General features: G+C 41.2%; 1 protein-coding gene across 1 annotated transcript in view; it reads right to left on the bottom strand.

Annotated features, from left to right (window-relative positions):
- The window catches only part of LOC104359579 (multiple epidermal growth factor-like domains protein 6), a 205,136-nt gene extending 202,343 nt beyond the window's left edge, over positions 1 to 2,793 (bottom strand). Inside the window, exon 1 of the mRNA XM_042800166.1 lies at positions 2,744 to 2,793. Coding sequence (XP_042656100.1) covers positions 2,744 to 2,769 — 26 coding nt within the window. The 5' untranslated portion in view covers positions 2,770 to 2,793. The remainder of the gene's footprint in view (positions 1 to 2,743) is intronic.
- Between the last annotated feature and the right edge of the window lie 20,240 nt (positions 2,794 to 23,033).

The following is a 23,033-nucleotide window of genomic DNA, read 5'->3' as shown; positions in this document are numbered from 1 at the left end:
AGATTCCATTCTTGAGTCATGTCTCAGTCCTAGCTACAAAAGGTAGTGTTTATTGCACAAACAGGGTTCCTAGCACTTGTAACCACTCTTGGTTTTCCCCCTCTGTCCTATATAGCTAACTATGAGCAAACGTCCACACTTCTAAAATTTGTAATGAAGTATTTCTCCAGGAGAGGATTTACCACTTGAGAGCAACTCAAGCCCTCTACTCTTAGTTCCTCTTTCTGCACTGTCCCACAACTACTCCCAGCCTTCTGCAAAGCACAACCCTGATAGTTAGCTCAAGGCTAGATAAGCACACACCACACTTACAATGTCATTATATACTCCAATTTTGAACTACAGAGCTCACTGCAAAGTGAGCTGCTAAAAAATGTGCTTTTTACGACAAGATGGTTAATTCCTCATTTCAAGGCCTAAATAAATGAAAAGTGCCTATTTGTTCTCTGGGCGTTCCAGTGTTCTCTAAAGTTCTAATACAAGATCATCAAGGGCTAATTGTCTGGAAACGTAGTTGATGGAAATAGCTAGTCATCCTATAATCTGTTCTACATTAAATCTCCTCAGGGGGCTTGGAAGCAGAATACCAACATCCTCACAGATCCCTTGCATTTTTAGCTAGGAGCAAATGCTCAAGTTAAGAGCAGAAGAAAAACAATTATGAAGAATATCCTGTATATCCTCAGCCACATAAGATCTCAATCAAAACAACATCAAATGCTAAAGAAGAAAGCACTCAGCACGGTATGTTTCAAGGGATACATTTGTTGTTCTTATCCCCTTGACTGCAAGTGACCAATGTCAAAGGAACAGAACAATTACAAGGAAAAAGCGATTCATGAAGAGTGTCCATTTGGACATTTCACCATTTCTTGGTGAAAGCTGGCAGGACTAATGGTGTCTTTTATTTCTGTTTACATCAACAGTAAAATCCCTAAATAGCATAAAGTAAGTTTGAAGTAATATTTATACTTGCCCTAGTTCAGAAAAAGCGATAAGAATGATAGCAATTGCAGGAATATGCCTCTTGGAAAAAGCACTCAAGGCTCTGCCACAGGTGTGGGGGTTTGGGTGGGTGTTTTTGATTGCTGCTGGCTAACAGCTGCTCCCAATGACTCCAGCCCAACAGTAATATCCTCATAAGGTGTCATTCCCAGAAAATGATGTTTCCTGTACTCTTTCAGTGATACTATCATTAAAAAGGTAAAAGCAAACAAAAATTGTTTGGAGGCAATTTGCAGTTAACACCACCTCCAGCTTGAGAAGTGCAGAATCATAGTTATTACTGATGTCAAATGCAAAACAGATTAATGTAGGCCAATGGTATTCTTCTTCATAGTAGGGTAATTGCTTATAAAGAGAGCAAGAAGCACTCCTGAAAGAAACACAGAGCACTTTTAAAAAATAAGAATGCTTTACCAGAAAATGAACTTGACTAAACATTGTGATGGATACTCAGTGCTCTAGCAAAATGGAGTAGTATAAAGCACCTCCAAAGCAGCACTTCTAGTAAATACATACTTACATGATATTGCATAGAAAGCCAGTGAGCAATAAGCTGGGAAATGTCAATTTTGTGACAGAAGAAATAACTAAATTGAAACCAGATACAAAACAAATTAATTTCAAAAGGGTGGGATGAAGTTACGTCAAAAAATACAGGGAGAGGAAAGAGGTTAGAAATGAGGGTATACACAGACATCCGAAAAGGTTGTTGTCAGCTTGCTGGGCAGACAGGACAGGGAGGGACAACACATTCCTTACAAACACAAGAGGAGCTTTGCACAGAAAAAGGTGCCCGACACAAAGCAGGGCACAGTTTCCAGAAATTTTATTTTCTACTTCAACAAGCAAAAACTTTAACCGTAAGCTTTCATGCATGCTGTCAGCTACTCTACTTTAGAATTCGACCGGAAAAAACCTACATCTTGACAAACACGTTACACTGCACTTACAACAAAAAGACATTTGTTGCTCCTGCCATGCGAAACACCTCATAGAAACTTCCATTCTGCATGAGCACCGGTACGTACACATGTGGAGCCAACCCCTTTGTGTCTGCCACCGGGCTGTGCTGGCAGCTGCAGATGGACAGATGGATGGACGGACGCTCACCACCGCGCTCACCTCTGCCTGCTCGGGGTCTCGGCTCCTCCTGCCCCGATTTACATTTTATTACTCTGATTTTCCTCCTGCTGCTCCCCACGAGGTAAAACTCCCCGCAGCCCTCCCGAAAGCGCGGACTAGCGCAGCTGGGCTCTGCCACCCGCTCGCTTTTTAAATTAGATTACAAAAAAAAAAAAAAAAAAAAAAAAAAAAAAAAAAAAGAGATGGAGTGAGCCCGGCGCACCCTCTGAAGCTCACTTCAGAGCTCGACTCGGAAGTCGAGCAAGCCTGCCCTCCTCCCCCTGAGGGACCCACTCCGAAATAACTCCGCGGATGGGGAAGCCGCGCTGCGGGGTCTGCGTGTGTTTGGGGGGGGACGGGACACACACACACACACACACACACACACACACACACACACACACACACACACACACTCGAATAAGCGAAGGGCGCACCCGGTTAAACTTTCTTCGTGGCGGGGCTGCACCAGGACGGACACGGAGCCGCGCTCGGCGGAGCAGCCCAGCGAGAGACAAAGGCAGCATTATCCCCCATCACCCCCCCCCCCCCCCCCCAAGTTCCATTCGCATACCCCGCTGCAAACCCCCCCCCAAACCCCCCCAGTTGCACTCACATGCCCCGCTGCAGGCGCGGCTCCATCGCCCAGCACAGGCGGAGGTACAGGCAGAGGTACAAGCAGAGGTACAGGCAGAGGTTCGGGCAGGCCGGCCCCGCGCCCATCGCGCCGCCGAGGACAGGCGGAGCGGAGCAGCGGTACCACCGAACCGCCCCCCCACTTCCCCACACACACACCCCCCAGGGCTGCCCCCCACCCTCCAAATCATTTAAAGCGGCAGCCCCCGGCCCGCCCCCCCCCCCCCCCCCCCCCCCCCCCCCCCCCCACCCCCCCCCCCCGGCGCAGCCCTGCGCTGCCCTCTGCGCTGCTCCGCCCCCGGCCTCACTTCTCTGCAGCGTCGCTCCGCGGTTCCCCTGTTTTAAAGGCACTTTCCCCCCCCCCCCCCCCTCCCCTCCCCGGTCCAAATTCCTGGTGGGTGCGACACGGAGAGGTGGAGATAAGGAGGGATTTGGTTTCACTGAATAATATATGAAGTTACCTCCAACCCGGTGCCCACGAGGGTTACCAGCTCGGGGGGGATTGCTGAGCACCCCCTGCACACTCGCCCTTCTGCTCCAGGGCGCCAAGCCGTTTCTGCTTTACTGCCAGAGGCAGATCTTGGCTTCTCTTTTTTTTTTTTTTTTTTTTTTTTTCTCCTCTCTGGTCCTTCTTTGTTCCATGCGTGACATCCATTGCAATCACATCTGAGCACTTCAAAGAGGTAACCGTGAAAATAAATGCATTTAACATCGTGAGGGAGGGATAACACCGCTACTGCCGAGAGTTAGTGACAGCAAGAAGGTAAAGCTGGGAACTGAGGAGTGGTTTCTTAAATCCCAGAGTTGCCTGCTATCCTTTACACCATCCATCCTCTTGTCTTTGTGGTCTCTCCAGACTTTTACTGCTGCCAGAAGGCAACTTTTTCCCCTTTAGTGGAGAGATAAGGGAGACCAACTGACCTGGAAAGGGAACCGTGCGTAGCAGCAAATAAAAAAATGAGAAAAACACACCTTAAGCACTTTAGGATCTAATGTAGGATTCAGGGTCCATTACACCGTGATTTTCCTGTCTCTAGAGACCCGTGACTAACCAGCCACCGGGCTGTGAATGAGCAGATGGGCCCTGAGCCAAGCGATGCTAAAGACAACTGCGATTTCCTTCCACTCCAGCGGAATGGGCTTCGTCTCAAGTTGCTCAAATTAGCTCCGATACAAGTCTGCGACGGGGAGAACTGCATGGGCACGCTAACATCCTCACGGGTTAGGGGTCACCCTCAGTTTTACAGGGCATTAATTTGTCTTCCTTTCAGTCCTGTAACAAGATACACTGGCTTCTCCCTTACAGACACTTTACAAGCACAGTTCCCTGTATGGTTTTTATTTTCCAAGGCCTTTGCTACAGTAGGTAAACATTTACCAATCATAACAAGAAAGCTGGTTTTATATTGTTCATTGCTTTGAATCATGCATTGACACGATCCCCTTGAGATTTTATCAACCAATTTCTTCTTCATGGTAAAAAGAAAACATGGAGCCCTTATCTGACCTTAGAGCAGATTAATTGTACCCTGAAATTTCCACTGAATGACTAAGCTTTTCTTGTGTTTGGAGTAGTTTTAACTCTGCAGGACCTTGTGTTGAGCTAATCTGATTACCTCCTGCAGAGCACATAGTTTTCTAATCATTCTATTTCTTAAACCCCAGAAAATCTTTCTTCATAAAATAATAGCCCTTCATTATGTCAAGGCTGAGTGTTCATTATGTCCTGAGATGTCATCCCAACCTGGATTGTTTTCAGGATCACATCATGGCAAAATAGCAAAGGATCTTATTGCTCAACTGTTTTTTCCAGGAGAGGTAAATTAGTCTTTAAAAAAACATTTTTTTTTTTCCCGGTCTTACGGAACTCAAAAATAAACTATTCACCATTATTTTTCAAACGTGTATGGGATCATTACAAATTATACACAACATTTGTTACATCCAGCTATTAAGAATAATGGAACAGAAACATGCAGATTGGGAGATACTGAAGTGCAGAGCATCTTACTCGCTGAAGGCCACTTAACGGATGAGACCTTTGTCTGGGGGCCACACAGCAAAATACAGCTGCAGCTGAATTCTGAAGATGGAGCAGTGGAAAATCTCCTTGCAATCTGTGCAGAAAGCCTCGCAGCCCTCTCTTGAGCCGCTCTGACACTGACGTTCTCCTGAACTGAAATGTAAACCCAGCCTGTGCCATGTGCCCTTCTTACAAATATTATCTAATGTTTTAGGCTCGGCTGTGTTTTAATTGAGAATATCCCACAATGTTGTTGTTGACCATAGTGGGACGATTTGCATGAATAAGAGTCGAGGGGACCCAGCATTGGTGAAAGCAGTTCCAAAAGCCTCCTGGGATAATTGATCCGACTGTGCCCAAGTCAGTTAAATCTTCAGACCTGACAGATAACACAGAGAAATCACACTCATTTATTCTAGTTCTTACCGTGGTACCAGTGGGCTATGTCAGGAAAAAAACGGGTAGTGGGTGCAGCATTAGTGACTTCTTTAGATTCCACATCCCTGCCGTGACCAACTAGACACATACCTACTGTCATGAAACTTACTGGCCATACAATTGTGCATCTTTGATCTTGATGCCTACAAACCACACCATGGCCACCACCAAACCAAGCACTGAACGTGGGGACAAAAGAGTTCCCGTCCTGACTGGTGAAGGCAGTAAACTCAATTGCATGTTGCTCTGCTAAACCAGGTTTTGAACTGAGCAGGTGAAGTACCAATTCCCCTTGGTGGGTTTGTGCAGGTGAGCTATAATCTAATCCAATAGCATAGAGTACAAACAGTTAGAAAAAAACAGCTCATGCCCTCCATGTAGCACTGAAGGACTTTCTGCGGGACAGAAAATACATCATTTTCATTATTTTCCTCTCTTGTTGATCGGAAAATTCTTCTGACAGATTCCAGTGCAATCCAAATTCAGCACATTGTCTAAAACATTGTCCAGAACATGAATGCTGTAGAAAAGTTGTTATCTCTCACGAAGTTCCAGCCTGTCCTCTCCGTTTTAAAGCATATCTCTCTCTCCATTAACTTGTAAGATTTTGTCTTCCTACAAAGATGTTGTCAAAGTTGTTGTGTATCCCCAAGCATGAATGAATGTGCCCACAGCTTTGAGTCAGTAACACACCACCGTTTTCTATTTTCATTTTTCTGTCTAATTCTCAATATCTCAATTCCCATTCTTTTTAAATCGTAGCTAGTTACAGGATTTAACATTCCCTTCTGACATAAAGAAATTTTCGTGCAGAGATTGTAATTAGGAAGGCTGTGCTGTGTTCTGTTATTAGCAGGAATTGTGATTTTTGGAGTGGTGGGTTAATTGCTAATAACCATATGCAATGCTTCTCTCAAGATGTTTCCCATTACAGTAATTAACTTAGCAGCTGGGGTAACAGACATTTACCATTTGTCTTCACAGTATCCCTGATTTAGGATTGTTCCAAAAACCTATTTGGACTTTTTTTGTTCAATTCCCAGGTGTAAGATGAAAAAGAGGGGATGCTGAGAATGGGAGATTTGGAAAGAACAAGCTGCAGGGATAGTACCTGTTTTCAAATGCAAACTGTCTAACAGTGTATCCTCAGGAATTCTGAATTTTTCTTCACTAGTTTTAGTCTCGGAGCATCGTTTTCATCAGCACTGACTGGATGGAGAGCACAGCAGATCAGCCTGAAACAGAGAATGTTTTCAAAAATGTATTGATTACTCTGTTGCTCAAATTAATCTGATTAATCTTTAGCCTTCTTGAGGATTTAAAAATTGAAAAGTGCAGAATTTATAATTGTCTACTCATATCTTCAACCTCAAAATCCCTACAGTTTGTGGGTTTTTTTTCCTTCATGTTGCATTGTCAACTATATAGATATAAACATTTTTAGGTAATTACTTCCTTTCTGCGTTGTCTCAGTGAAGTTCCTTCCTCCACAGTAAGGAGTATGAGCTACACCAGAACTACATTCATATTTTTAAGTATATGGCCAAACTGAAATTTAAGAAGAAAATCAACTTGTTCTACCGAGCCAGACCACATGACAGAGAAACAGCAGTTTCATTGATTTAATTCATCAACAGACTATACTGAAAGGATTAATTTTGCTTACAAGATAATTTTAAAGACTTTTAGGACCATGTTGCTAGATTTATCCCTTTTTAAAATTCGTTCCAGCCAGAGAAAATTCTGTACACTACTGTATTAAAGAAGGTTTGTTAATACCCTTAGAGATGTAAAGCAGCCTACCAAGGCCATTGGCAGCCTTCTCTGTTGCAATGAATTGGCATTGCTCCATTGCAATGAATGAGGGAACATTAATTTACAGTAACGGAGGATCTAGCCCGTGATGTTAATCATAATTATAGACTTACTTTGGGAGGTACATCTTCTAAAGCGATTGGGTAAGACAAGAAAATTAAGTTCAAATTATTTTCTTTCACAGGAAGTAAAAGTAGTACATAAATAAATACTTGGTGTTGCACTAGATCTTTAAAACATATAATAGCTTTCTGGCACTGCATTGTTCCCCGATATTTTTTCCTACAGCACATAATAGTAAGTTTCTGATAATGGTGCTCACAGACAGCTTTGATTATAACCACTTGTCAGGGAATGGATAACTAGGAAAATAACACCATATTCAACTGTAAAAAATGCCGCCTGAAATACATTAATACCGTGATAATTTCTACTAATAGAACCCTCCAAACCCCATCCATTAGCTCTGAATTGAAATTCCTGTTTCATTTCTATCTTCCTGAGCATTTCTGCCCTCTGACCCCTCTTCCATTACTTGGTAGCAACGCAGCCATCCGCAGACATTAGCAGCCACCGAGGGCCAAACCCCTGCCCGAAGCGTAATGACAAACCCGCCGTGTGTTTGAGCAAACCTGGCGGGGACTGGGACTGGGGACCGGGACCCTCGTGGTCCTCGTGCTTGGCAAGCGCCGGTCCAGGTGACGGTGAGAGGCAGGGCACGGCTGGGTCAACAGGTTTGCCTTCTGTGGGAATTTACTGTCCACATCCTACTCGTTCCCCAGGCACTTCCACCCAACCCATCCAACAGCCACCAGCTTCGCTCCCCATTTGCCCAGTATAGCAGAAACTTTGGTTTTCATTGATGTGAGGCGTTCATTCAGAGGAGAGTGCAAGAGACGTTGGAAGGGAGGGAAAATAAAAAGGGTCTGAACAATTGGACCCCATAGAAGTCTCTCTGAAAGGGAAAAAAATGTTCAAATAAAGTTATTTCTTTTTGACAGAATAAGTAGAAATCCATTGATATTCAAGTCAGGAGTATATTTCTATAGGGAGCTATTACATCTGATTGAGAAAATAAAACGTTACTCACATTCACAATTACTTATATAAAGACTGCTGATCTCATTTCTTAGCTTTTCTCTTTAGCATTAGTTAACCAAAACCCTAGCAAGAACACGCTATTGACAATATAATCCTAAAGTAAGTTTTATATTGGCAGGCAATAACAACTGGAACTATGTTTATCTATTTCTGGATTTGGGATAATGACGCTGCAATGAGTAGCTAATCTAGTGTACTTGTGTACATTCAAATTAAAATCACATATTTTGGGGGGACTGGCATCTTCTCTGACCTACACAGGTGAGAGCTGGACGTAACTCAAATAAACTTAATGGAGCTATTCCAGCCTCATCTCAATACAAAGAAAATAATTAGGGTTTAGAAACTTCAGAGCAATCCGCTATTTTGCAGAGCAGTGCAAATATTACAAAATATTTTCTAGGAGGGAATTTTTTTTTAATTTTTTAACAATTCTGTTCTCAGTCATCTTCTTTTGACCATGCTGTTACTCACCTGAAAAATCTGCAAACTGCGAACAAGCAACTCATTCAAAAACTCGGCAGAGTACCTGCATGCTTATGTGTTCAGAGAAGTCAAATCTGGGGTATTTGTGCTAGGAGTGGTTAAAGGCTCATCATGTCAGGAAATACAGAGAGCCCTTTGAGACTTAGCAAACTAACCACAGGTAGACAACACAACCTGATTTTCAAATATTCTCGATCTATTCAGAGTGTAGGAATTTTCAGAGATATTCTCTAGGAAAACTGAAACAAATAAATGAAAAAAATATTAAAATATGTGCTAAAAGGGGTCTATTTCACCTAATGAATTTTTCAGTTGGTTCACAGTATAGTTCAGTGAGCATCAGGGCTGTACTAAAGGGATGAACTCAATCACACAAAACAGGCAATAATAACACTCTGGCAACCGCTGCATGTAAAACTGTAGTCTTAACTAGCGCTAAGACTTCAAGCGTTCTAATTTATCCTCTGGGGTACGCAGCCCCCTCAAAATTTGGTTTTTAGATGTTAAAACCAGTAACTCTCATCTACATCACTGAAAATGCAGTTGCAAAATATATCAAAGACAAAAGTGCTCAGAAGTAGAATTCTCCTCAGGGTTTCCCCGTCCCTTTGGAATCGCTCCTGTATTTCAGTTGTGAGCGGCTCGGGAAGCCTGTATTTTCTCCTTTGTCTAATACAGTGCTAAACACATCACCGGTATTTAAAATACTAAAATTCAAAGGAATAGATGCTTCATTTGTTTGCTTCCAATTAGGAGCTAATGAAATCCCAGGAATACATTTTCAGGTAATTTGTCACAGAAGAACCAAAACTCAATAGCGTGTTTCTCTGTATAACTTTCCTCTCTGTTCTGCTGACACAACTAGACCACGCTTCATTCTCAGAAAGACATTAGAGCATTACTTTGCTGTTTTTTCCTCTAAATTACCTGCCTGGCTACTGTCACCATTGATCTTTTAAGTCCTTGACTGAGTAATCAGTCAGACAGCTAATTAATGGAGTGGCTTGGAGGGAAGGATGAAATGAAATAGGAGAGTTTTTTCCTTATTCTTGATGTTTTTATTGCCTTTGAAAGGTGCTTTATCCGTAGCATAAAGGAACACTTATCTGTGCTTTTTTTCTTCCAAGAGACAAATTCACCTACTATAAATCTATTTACCAACTATTAACAGAAACCAGCAGAATTTCATGGGAATGATGAAACTGAAATCCAAGAAAAAAAAATCTAAGATTTTATATTTATTTTTACCCTGTTAACACTTATGGACTGCAGTATGTATTTTGAACGAGTGGAAACTGCAAGACCTGACCCATATTTTCATATGTTTTTAGATCTAAACCAGATGTTTTAAGATTCAGATAACTTTGTCATATTTTGATAGAAAGTGAAGTTTTTTCCCCTCCTTCCCTCCTCCTGGGCCCCCTCCCCATAGACAAGAATGACCCGTGGGATCTACAAACTCAAAGCTTTATCGAGATTTGTTTTTAACCAAAATGGGTCAAACTCAGGTGCCCAAATATATTGTTTAAACACCACCACTCAGTTTGACTTTAGTCTGAGACTAAAGGCACGAGGAAAGGAAATGCCTCATGCTAAAATATATACTCCAACAGGGTCCATCAGGGTCCATGATTTAAAAATAAAATCATACAGGCATATTTATCCCTCATGGTGCCGAAGCACTTTGTGCCAGATCCTTTCCTAACTCCTAAACTTTTAGTGGGTTTTCTTTTGAAATATCAAGTCTGAAAGATGATGCCCGCACACTGCAGTTGAGGATATTTGCAAGCTTCCCCCCATACTTCCCTATGAAATGTTAGTAACCAATTTATTTAAAAGAATACATGATTAACAAAGTTAGCAGTAGATAGATCCCGTTTTCTAATCATGGATATCTGAGAAGCATAGAGGATTCTCTTCTTTGTAATAACTACGATACATAGAAAGGTATTAAATTTCCTTTATTCTCAAGGAATCATCTGTATCCTGGAACAGCTCTTTTAATACGCAGAGTTAACCTCATACTGCCATGCACATACATCTAGGTATTTATGTATTACAGGGCAGAATTTAAACAGTCTTGTCTACAGGGAACTGATGAACTGAAAATGGTTTAATAAGCTTTCTTTTTAAATTCTTAAGGGAAACAGATATTAGCATCAGCAGTATTTGTTGCTAAATGCAAATAAAATCATTCTGAGTATGGGAATTGCGCTGACCATGCTTCATGAAACAGCAAGCACAGGACTGCAGCAAGAAAGTGGCAATTAAATATTTCACACATGCCTGCATGTCTGTTTATCTACAGCTTAACGGGTTGTACTGTGATCATATCCAACAACAACAAAATGGTGTTGGGATTCCATTCCAACTAATAATTCTGTGCCTATGATTAACTTGTGGAGAAACCCACGTCGCTACAAAGACTTACACGAAAAGTGTCTGAGAAGAATATATAACAGTCAAAAAAAAGCAGTCTTTACTCCAGCAAAATCAGCATTGAGTGGGCTAAGTACTGCAAATCAAGCATGTTTTATTAATTCAAGTATGAAGACAATAATAAATTAAGCACCTAGATAAAGGAGGAAAAAGGCAATGTCAGCAGCTACAGGCTTTTTAGACTGACCTCAAAATTTGTCTAAAAATCAAAAATATTTCTGAGGGTTACTATAATTAAAGATTAATGGAAATGGTATAAAATTCTAAAAAGTTTATGAAGCTAAATCATGCCAAACTAACTCAACATTATTCTTTTATTATTGACTTTTTAGATGCAAACTCTAATCTATACAGACTTCAGTGAAGCGTTTATTACATGTGGAAAATTATTACTTTAACCTCAAGGAGCTTACTGTACAAGAAAAGCTAAGAAGGATGTAATGGTGAGCTGTGTTCAAAAGGGAATTGTTTAGTTATGGGAAGCTCAGTAATGAATCTCTCAAGGATGAGTCTCGAGGCAAAAAACAGTACTGTCTCTGCACATGGCACAAATGATAGGCATAACCTCATGAAGTTTGCTGGTGAAAAGGTGAGAAGTGTTGAGGAGAATGAGAATATCCTGCTGGAGAAACAAAATTACTTTGAGGCTGAAGTAAGACATGGATGAAATCTAAAACCAGAAGCTAGATGAAACACTTGGGGACTAATAATAACAATCTTTCCTTTATTTGTCATGACACACAAAGAGAAGAAATGGAGTCACTCACACAGTTCTGTAAGCTAGTAATGTGATAAAAGTAAAAAAAAAAATTAATATGCTCCTAGAATATAGTGATACATTAGCAGTAAAGATACATTGCTCCTACTAGGAGGCCTTCTGAGATACCACATACAATTTTGATCATTCAGGAGTATGAAGAAAATAATTAAACACGATGCAGGTATGGAGCAGGCCTATTAGGATGAATGGGAGAAAAGGTCAGCCAGGAAACTAGAAAGAATTTGATCTGTTTAGACGACCAAAAATACATCTTGTTTAAACTAGCAGAATGAAGGTTGGGGAAGAAAGAGAGATTGTTATGTGACTGCTCTCTTAAGGCACACTGCGAAAAGGGGGGTGGGACAGGATAAATATCAGGGACACTCAAGAATGTCGGCAGAGCTAAAAGACAATGCTGGTATAAGAACAGGCCAGTCCAAACGAGCCACACACACGTGTTTAAGCAGTGTGTGTCTGGAATAGCCACCTAATGCAAGCAATAGGAAAAAAATTAAAAAGTAGACACATGGGTGAAATTTGTAAGTTCATTAAAAGAATTCTAAAATACGTTTTTATGTGATAACAGAGAACTGGATTTGGTCACCAGGCAGTGCCTTTCAATCCTATGTTCCTTGCTGGCTTTCAGCCTTTTAATTATGAATCCTATCGCTATAACCATCGTGTGTTGCAGCCTCAGGTACAAGAATAACACATTGATCTTTTACTAGTAACTCCTGTGCTAAAAAAGGGGTCTCACCTCAAGTAACTATATGAAATCGCTTTGGAGGTTGCCAATTTAACTAACTTTCAGTAACTTCCAACAACTAAGCCTTTTGCTCCTTGAAGTGGGACTAAGCTTTTTGGTTTGTGTCTGGGTGCCATAGAATCCTGAACCTTGCTTGGGGATATTTAGCTTTATGCTAATATAAATAATAACCAAAAAATGGCAAACCAGCCCTTGACTGACATTACAGCAGTTTATGATGTTTTCTCTTAGGAGAGAAATATATTTGTCTTTCAGATCACAGAAAAACATCTAGAGGCTGAATAAAAGCAAAGGCCTGCTACAATTTCAAAAGGCAAATTTGCATGCACCCATCTATCATGGTAGCATGGGTAATTACACCAGTGGTGTCAAGGTAGCCCAAAACTGCTAGCTGAGTTTGTTGGCAATGTTACTGACAATGGGAAATGATCAGTTTTTATGGTTTAGTTCGAACCAAAAATACGTGTCGACTTTCTTTTCAGTATAGCAGCACCTTCTTTTGTAACCATATATTTACTGATAAGCCAGATCTACCAAGGTTAGCACCACAGGGCTCACAGAAGAACAAAATAGCTTCTATTATATCTTTGTACACCATCAGCAGGTTGCCTCCTAAATTTTACAGGACCTTTATCTCCAGCAATGATGCATGCAGGAAAAAGACTGCCGATTGATCAGAAATTGCCACGTTGATTTTGCAGATCTAAACAATTGCAGGAGAACAAAACTGCACTCCTACTACGTCATGCCTTGCGACAGCATTTTTCCCACATTTGTACATGGCAAGAAAATCTGACAGAAACATTTAATTTCATTAAACTGATACGGTAGACAACATTCACTTAACATCAATTAGCTTGTATTATAGCTGATAATTTGGATCAGGGCAATATTCAATTGACATTCAGAGATTTGTCTGGACATGAGACGCATAAAGGGGGAGGCCTCTGCAGCTTTGTTGCTCCTCCCCTGTCACTTAACTAAGTGTGTGTTGAACTAGGTAGCAGCCCCCCCGGGACATCTGCTCCTGTTACTAGGAATTACAGCGATGTACTGAAATCTAGTTTGAAAAGTTGTTTCTCTTTGTATGTATTTTGTTATAATTCTCAGTGAAAATGGAATTGCCTTCCTGAATTGTTACAATGTAGTTTGGCTGTTGTAGCATTACTGAGCTGGAATCTTCAAATTTATGGTGTTTTTTATATTTGCTATCTTTAAGTGTTGAGCAGAGCAGTGATATCATTCAGATATACATTATTAACTGATAAACTATTCTGTCCATCTTAAGGCTTGTTTTCACTTACTGAGAAGTCAGTAAATGCAGTACAGGAACCAGAATTTGATAGCTTCAGCATTAAAGTTATATGGGACATTGGGTTTATTTTCTTGCTCCCAAAGCTTATAGGCGACCTGAAAGAGAAGTCATGAGAAGAGCTGTAAAGCTGTAAGGAAATTAACTTTAGGCTGTTTAGCTCCTACAGTTGCAGTACCTAATCCTGCAGCAGAGAAGAAATGGACCTCAGCATCACCAAGAAGGAAGCTACATAAATTATCCTATAGAAAAATTCAAAGGGCAAAGACATGTCCTAAATCTCACCTTCCTCTGGGCTTAAATACTGGCCTATGAAAAAATACCTATGTCCATTTGGAATTTGCAGTTTGTGATTATCTTGATCTTTACATTGAGTGATCCCTAGATAAATTGGCAATCTTTAAAAGAGGGATCAAGACCAAGTCATCTCTTTTCCAGCTCAATGCTGCCTTCTGCTCCTGCACTGCACTGAGCCAGAGCTCACTCAAAGCAGCTCCATCCACCTGCATTCCTGTCTTGGCTTCCTCTTTCTCCCAGCATTTCTCCAGAAATCCTCAATATCTCATCTCTATTTCTCCTTTGTCAGGTGCTTCCATAGAGGAATACTGGCAGAAGCACAGGAAACACTGAGGAAAAACCTCTTCTTTTGAACTATTGGGCAAGAATAGACACCTGTATCTTCCAGCATAATTTCTAATGGATACTGGCGTGTCTTTTGGAGAGGTTATCTCAGGTAGCAATCTGCACGGGGGGACATCAGCATGGGACAGGCAGAGCTGCTGAGCCCTGCTAAGACACAGTTCTGGACCCAACCTGAAACAGAATGTTGAGCATTAGGGAAACATCACTATCAAAAACGTGGCCATTATGAGCTTCAGGCTTGCAATTCTCACCATGCTGCCAGGATTTAAGTACTCGCATTTCACCTCAGTGTCCTAAGGCACTGGGGAGCTGTGTTTTCATTTCAAATTTCCCTTTAAATTCTCCCTGCCTTGCCAAGGTGGCCTAAGGACAAATCCATTAATGCCTGCGATATGCAGGTATATTTACATTATGGGAGTCATGTAAGCAGGTAGGTCTCATCCATAATTAAAGGCTTTGTGTGTAAAGTGAGATGTGACCATTTTCTTCCTCTAGCTTCTCAGGGTTTCTGTGCAAGTCACACAGTCCATATGCTTTTCTTGTGAACAGTTTTACAGGTCAATGTTTTAAGAGATGATGGTTCCAATCCTTCCATCTGCAGAAGGTTGTGTGAGCCTCTCTCACTTATTTCTCATAGAAGCAAGCTAGAAGAATTACCAATGTAAAATAGGAATTAGTAAGGGAAGGATCAAGCTCTCTGGTTCTATTTTGATGACAGTTTGTACAAGGTGTAATAAAATCAATAGTTTCTCTTTATGAAAGGTTTCTTTCTATCTACAGCAATGACAAGAGGATAGTGGGCAAAGAGCTCTATTAGCTGGTCTTTAAGAATCAATCACACTTAAAAGCAATAGTCAGTATGACAGCAACTGCACAAAGGACGAATCATTTTTTCACACAAATATCCTGAATTTCAAAGAAGAGAGGTACTTTTAAAGAGATAGGAAATAAAATATCTGTTTCTCCAAAAGTCAAGAAAATACTAAGCATGTGTTACTAAAGACACTGAAACAAAAATGCTCAGATCTGTAAGGGGTAAAAACCAACATACAAATTCAATCCAGCTGAACAAGGACATTAGATAATGATCAAAATTCATTTGAAGCAAAAAGTTAGAAGTCATACCAGGAAGTTCAAAATTCGTGAAGCTGCCCTCCTAGAAGGAAGCCACGATGGCCGCGTCACTTCTACTGACAAACAGGGACTTTCCCTCATCCACAGTCTAACAAGCCTCTGATCCTCAGTATCTGGTGAAAGATGAGAGCTGAGCCAGCACGGAGCCGTTGTCTTACACCAGATGAGAACCAGCTGGATTATGCCTCCTTATTATATCTAGATGTATCATAAAGATGTAATTGGCAATTACAAAGTCACATTAAATGGTATGTAGTGAACTATTTACATCCATCAGAAGCACGTATAACAGAAGCAAAAAATAAAATTCTATCAGGTAAAAGGCATATTAATGCATAAATAATTAAGGGAAAATACGACAAATCAGCTTGTTGTGTTGTATCACACTGAAATTTCCATGCTGTCTCAGTAGTGTGGAAGGGCAAGTGAAAGCCAGCGCAAAGAACAGAACTGTGCTTGGAGAATGATTCCTTGTTGACATCGGGTGAGCTGACTGTGGCTCAACGGCAAGCGTGAAAGCATGATCAAGACCAAAAGAAACTCTGGTTAACATGCCCCTACTTCTGTCTGAGGTGCAGGGTTTTTTGAGATGCTCTAGTTAAAAGAACACTGTCACTTACTTTGAGAAAAAAAATAGACAATGGACGTATGTCGGAGTTACAGACAGGATGACTTTGTAAATGTGGATAGCAGACTGTACTCTGTCTTTTCATGCTGTCATGTTTCTTTGTTGATGTCTCTGTTTTAAGATCAGTTTGCTCCATGCATCACCAATTGTCTTTTGTTTTCTCACAGCAGGGAAGGCTCAGTTAATCCATATGTCACGACAAAAAATTCAGGCTTCTCTTTGATAGGAACCAAGCATGACAGCAATCTATTGAAAAGGTGTTTTGGACTATCATTTCTTCCAAGCTAATTTATTGACTGGATGGCTTTCAAAAATAATAGGTCTGTTTCCCAAGATAATGAGCTGAGATGTGACTCATGAAGTCCATGTGAGCACAGAGACAGACTAATTACGAGAAATAAACTAATAATAAACTACCAGTCTCTAGAAATCAGTATCTGTTGTGATATACCAGTCTAAACTTCAGAGAACATGAATGTTTCCACCTGTTCCCTACTGCAATGCTTTTGTTGTATTAGCCTCAGATATGTAAAACAAATTTCTTACTATTAAGCCTTAGGCAGGTCAGGATGCTAAGGCAGTATCTGATCTTTGGAGGTGGGGGATAACAGCTTTGCTGAGCAAACTCCAGTTCTAGCATGTGGTTATATGGGGCAAATGCTATCCCACTCATATTTAGTTAGGGTTCCAGAATCCACAGATTTATAAATCAGAGCTGGCAAAGTGAAGCATCCATGCAAATAAAAGACCCTTAACAGACCCCATTGATTTCCTCCCCTCCCTCCCACTATATTTCACTTTAAGTGTATATACCACAGTGCAACTACATAAACGATGCATCTTTCCTGTAGCATTTGTGGAATAATTTTAACAATTTTTAACAAATAGTTTCTGTCACTCATTTTCCCACTTCTAGGATAGATGATGGACAGGACAAAGCCATATTTTGACTGTAGAACACGCATACTAAAGAAAAGTGGCATACTTAGGAAACATGAATTATTCTCACAGAATAAAACTTCTTTTAACAAACAAAATGCCCATAATTTTATCTTCCAGAAAAAGGGACTATGTCCAACTTCTGCTGAATCTGTAAGAAAGACTCTCGCTACCTAGTCCAGCCAATTTTTAACTCTTGGGACTCCAAAAGAAATTTTCATACTGCAAAGAGTTTTTCTGGCATATTCAGGACATACCAAAAAATGGGTATTCAAAAAAACCTCCACAATGTTCTCCTCCCTTTAGGTGTAAACGCAACAGGACTTTTTATGACACTGACTCCTCTGCTTACTCTGGAGTAATCAGCTACAAAAACAGTTGAACAGTAGAAAATTTTGGGCCATTGTGTGTTTATGTCTTTTTTAAGGCTAGCACTTTTAAGGCTGGCCCTGAATCATCCAGACCTTTACTTAGCTTTTGAAACATCTATGCCTTATATTACCAAGGATAGAAATTGCTGCCTTAAAATGTTCTTGACCTTGTTCAGCACATTCCTCATGCCATAACTGACTTGCCTTTAGTTGCCAATAGAGCACAGTCAATGAGTTTTGAGATGAAAAATGAAAATTGCAGAAGTTGCATTCCGGGAGCATTTATAATTTATTCTAAAAATTAAGAGCTCCCTTCTAGCACTGTGAACTGCAGACTGCTGTGGATGCTCTGTCTTTTGCTTATATTTCTGTGAATTATTATGTGATTGCTACAAGCATACTTCGGCATATTGTACTTACATCAACACTTACTAATGCTTAGCAAAACTTTTGACAAATACGGTCTGTTCTGAGTATGTACAAACAGTGAAAATAATATGGAGCTACAGAGTCATCATTATTTTCTAAGCCCTGTTTTATCTTTAGCACAACAGATGTCCATTGAAGAGAAAAATATGTTTCCAATGCTTTTAAAATTGCTAGGATTTTTCCTCTACAAACATTTCCTATAAAAGCTGTTCCTCAGAAGAGTGAGTGACCAAAAGCCCTGTTTGCAGCTGCCCTGGTGAGCCCCCGCATACATAAATTTCCACTTTCCTCTCCTTTTAGGGCCCTGAATATGGCCACCAGTTTCAGCAGTTCCCAGTAAATGTGAGATTGCGCAGTAGCAAAACGTCCATTCAGCAGAAATGAACAGATGCATTTTTATTTGCGGAATAAAACCTGGATTTTAAGGGGTGAAATTCTGAGACATAAACAATCCCATGGTGCCACAACAATTCTGTTACAACAGGTTTTAAACCATTTTGGCATAAATATTTGCGTGTAAGCCAAAAAAAATCAGTCTACTAAATTGATACCTAATAGGTAATTTCTAACTAGTGTGGGCCAGACAGTTACCTGTTGGTTTCAATTAAGCTCTGCAAAAACACGCTTGTGTCATGGTGTACCACGAAGAAAAATAATAAGGCAAAATAAGCCAAAGTGCTTCCCTTACAATGCAGACTTTGAGCTGTGTGAATCAAGTTTGCACTGAAAATAAGCAACTCGCCAGCACATTGAGAACAGCAGGTCAGTGAAAAGCAGGATGAAGAGCCAGGGTGGGGGAAATAAGGGAATTAGAAAGTTTTGTAAGACCCTGGTTTCCATCAGCTGGGTACAAGCACTTTATGAGACTTTTCCACTGAAACTCTATGGATTGTATCAAGGTAATAAACACAGGCTATTATCATCTTGCTTAGCACTTCTTTAGCATGTTCATCCTGCAGATCTCAAATCACTTTACAAACCTCTGGCAAAGGCTGCCTTAAAGTTCTGGAAAAGTTTTCATAAATGTTATCAGCAATTTATAGATGGAAAGAAAAAAAAAATCAATACAAAATCATAGCAGTTAAATATTTTTTCCATTATATTAACATCTAGGGATACCGACTGAGGCAAAATCAGCTGTGAAAAAACATGCAGTGAGAGATTAAATTTTTATAGTATAAATAAACAACACATGGGAAGGAGCAAATTGCCATCTCTAATTCACAGAGAAGAAAAAGGCAATATGTAATATATCCAAAGTCAAGCAGAAGCAGAGATAGGACGCTCGGAGCATAGCTGTCTTGAGTTTGTGCCAGTGCCCAAGCCACAAGTATAGTACAATATAATGTTGGGGGATTTTTTACAATAGTAAAGGATGTGTAACTAATACATGAAAATGTATCAGCTGATGGGAAGTTTAGATGAACATTAACATACAGTTACAGCTTCTTGTTTGGTGACATAGTGAATATCTTTGAAGTCTATAATGAATAAACCTCCACCAAGTGAGGAAGGATTTGTATGTTTTTTTTCTACTTCTTATTCACCATTCCTTTTTTGGCTCTGAAATAAAACTTGGACATGTGGATGGGTGGCCCCAATGAGCTTTTATTTTTCTTGGACAGAGCCTACTCTCAAGTGAAGTGGAAGAAGAGTATCAATATAGTATTTACCACTTTGTGGAGGAGGAAAAGCCGTTGCTCCAAGTAGCTAACCTCTTCAGTCAAACTGCCTTGTAAAATGCCAGAATCTGCCCAATGCAAATAATGAAACTATTGTAATAAACAAAAATCCTGGTTTATTTACACTTGTACCAAATGGTCACACTCTGACCTTTGCGAAAGGACACTGCTTAATTCATCTCCAAAGCCACCAGCCAGCTCAAGCCGGTAGAAACCAGATGTACTTTTTAAACTAGAATTTTTACTGAGGCTGTTAGAAAAGGGTCAGGGCAGTGCAGAACAGGAGCACCAACACATTACAGAGTCTTGCAGATCCCTTCCCAAGAGCTGACAGATGTTCCTCAGACACCTGGAAGCACCCAAGCGCCGTAGGTGTGCGGAGAGGGGAATGAAAAACCAAGAGCAGCCAGAAGCTGCCCTGCGGGGAGGATACAACCCCCCGAGCCAGCAAGATCCCTTCAGCTCTAGGTCTGCGGGAAACCTGGGGCACAGCAGAACAGGGAAGCCAGGGGTGGGCTGCTGAGAGCAAATGACTTTCCACAAAGGCGTCCTGGGATAGGAAGGGTGGGTTGAAAGATCCTCTCACAAAGATCCTTCAGATTTTTTCAGGACCCAGAAGTTCCATGTATGCCCATGACAGAAATATGCTGCCTTAGGGAACTCTAAGGATTTTTTTTTTTTTTTCCCCAGGAAGTTTGAATATTTGGGGTTTAGCTCAATTTCCGCAGTCGTCTCCTGGAGAACTTTTCATTTTATTAAACCTGAAATCTAAACCCATGCGGTTTTACTTTCCTAGGACTCAGTTTTGCCGGACAAACGGGGGTCGGGAGGGAAGCCCCATCTTGCTTAATTCCCATAGGAAGGAAGCACAAACCCCTGTCCATCAGCAAGTAGGTACCTGTGAGCCATTTCTCTGCGGAACCCCACACTACCCCAGTCACCACAGCGTGTGCTTACTCTAACACCGATATTAACAGCTCATCCCAGCTCCTACAGCTACTTTTAGCCTCTGAAGTCCCTCTCCGAAAAACCATTTTCCCTCCAATCCCCCTCTCGCCCAGCCCCGCCCCTCGCTCGTCGCTGGGGCGATGACGCAGCCGCGCGGCGCGCCGACGTTCGCCCGAGCATCGGTGTTTTGGCGCCACCTGGCGGCCACGCCCCGGCAGCGCCCTCCCCCCCCACCCTCCCTGGCGTGTGGGGGAGCATCTCCCCCCCCTTCCCACCCCGGGCCGGGTTTTGGGGGGTTTGTGCCACCCGTGCGGCTCCCGGGCCTCCACAGGAGCGCTAGGCAAAGTCCCCGGGCCCGCGGGGAGGTCCCAAATATCATCCAACAGCCACATAAACCGGCGTTTCCAGAATTACGCCTGCTTGAACCCCGAGGATTATATTCCTTACAGCAGTGCCCCGCAGCAGAACACATGGTGTTGCTGTGGAGGAATCATAGAGGGTAAAGGGACCAGAAATTTTAAAAAGTCATAGTTCAAGATCACTGAACGAGAAGTAAGAACAAACCTCAAACTGGCTCCCAGCGTGGATGCCTGAAGGGCAGAAAGCAGAATTACTGAAAGAAACCCGGTGTCGGAGAGAATTGGAAGACTTTCTTCTGTAGTGACCAGGGCTGCTCTGCTTTTGCTGAGAAGTTCACCTGTCAGTGCCGTCCATATACTGTACTGGAGAAACACAGTGTAAAAATGAACATTGGAACCATGCCTGAAAAGTTTTCGGAGCAACCAACCCATCCTGAGTTAGCACGTACCTATATAAAGTAGAACTGTGCTGTGCTAATTGACAGCCAGAACATCTCAGCGTTTTACCACCGGGCTGCACTTGTAAGAAATATTTGTGTCACTATATATTCTCATTACAAGGTGTTAAAACTGGCTAACAAATATACTGCTCCCTTTTAATATATAACATGACTACTTTAGTCAGTGTTTCTTGTCTCATTAAAGAGTAGAACAATTTCTCACTGGCACAAAATAATTGGTGAAGTTGATTTGCGTACAGAGGCTTCCATACCACTGCCACATCTCGAGACATGAAGTCATATTTCATCGAAACCCCCCCAAAAGGATTATGTACTCACTTCAAAGGAGTTATTATTCAGCATCTGAGAGGTTACTAAAAACCCCAGAAGAATTTGTTGCATTTGTTTCTGCAAAAACTGCCACAAATATATTTGAGTCATTATTGTCATGAAAAGATGAAGTTACAGGTCACGCTCCTCTCGATCCAAATGCAGATTCCTAAAAAAGCTTGGGTAAGCTTCTTGCTGATGAACATGCATCAGAAACATATATGGATGACATAGGTGGTCTTTATCCAGAAGGCAGCTGCATTCTAGAAGGAATATAGAAAATAAGACACACCAGGGAACTTGGAGTAAGGATTCTTTTAATGTGTTTGCCTCCTTTTAGAAAGGTTACTAATGAGCTGGGTATCATCAGTTAGCCCGTTTGCCTCTTCTTTGTGTCTCCCCCATCATCCTCTTCTTTTCAGTTGTATCGGCATTATTGGACAATAAGACTAGTTAAAAGCTCTTTACAGCACATTTATCATGTCCAAAAGTAAGTGCTCATACCCTGTATTTTGTAATTCCTCTTTCAAATTCAATTCAACGACAGGGTCCTGATCTCAGGGGTCAACATGGCCTCAAAGTAAACTCCACATAAACTTCAAGGCAGAAGGTATTTATAAGACATTGGGCAGAGAAGCAGTATAACCAAAGTACAACATCAAAAAACATTTTTTCCAGACTCAACCTTTAGGTGCAAATGAAAATAACTTAAATTGGCAGGAGCAGACTCCTAGTTGGATGTTTTAGTAAAAACAGCTCATTATTTGAAGTGAGAAACTCTCCCACAGCCTACAAAAACTGGAGATTTACAGTATGATCCCCATCTGGCTTGGGATGACATCAAGACTTTTCAACACGGTATCCAAAATGGTCAGAAAGTGGTTAGGACATTAACATAGCGTGCAGAAGCCACGGCTGAATTCTTCCTCTGCCTGATTCAAAGAAGACTGTAACCTCCATCTGCCACCTCTCAGTTAAGTTTTATCTGCACACTGCCTTGGTCTAGACTCCGACAAGGTTTATCCCTCCATCTCAGAAACAGCTTTGACAAATAGGGTGGTTTGGTTTGGTTTTTTTTTTTTTTTTTTTTTCACATAGGAGATCTTTTTGTTAAAAGCAGCTCAGATAACAAAGGCCTGACTATTTGTGATTGAGCACAGAGGCTCATTTACTTTGCTGTTTTTAAAGGCAGGATCCCAGTCAATGTTTCATGTAGTCAAGGAGAATT

Source organism: Tyto alba, unplaced genomic scaffold, assembly GCF_018691265.1.
Source record: "Tyto alba isolate M040663 unplaced genomic scaffold, T.alba_DEE_v4.0 Super-Scaffold_10, whole genome shotgun sequence".
NCBI classification, from domain to species: Eukaryota; Metazoa; Chordata; class Aves; order Strigiformes; family Tytonidae; genus Tyto; species Tyto alba.
The sequence above is the reverse complement of the archived record's forward strand: the minus strand, read 5'-3'. Positions and strand labels throughout refer to the sequence as shown.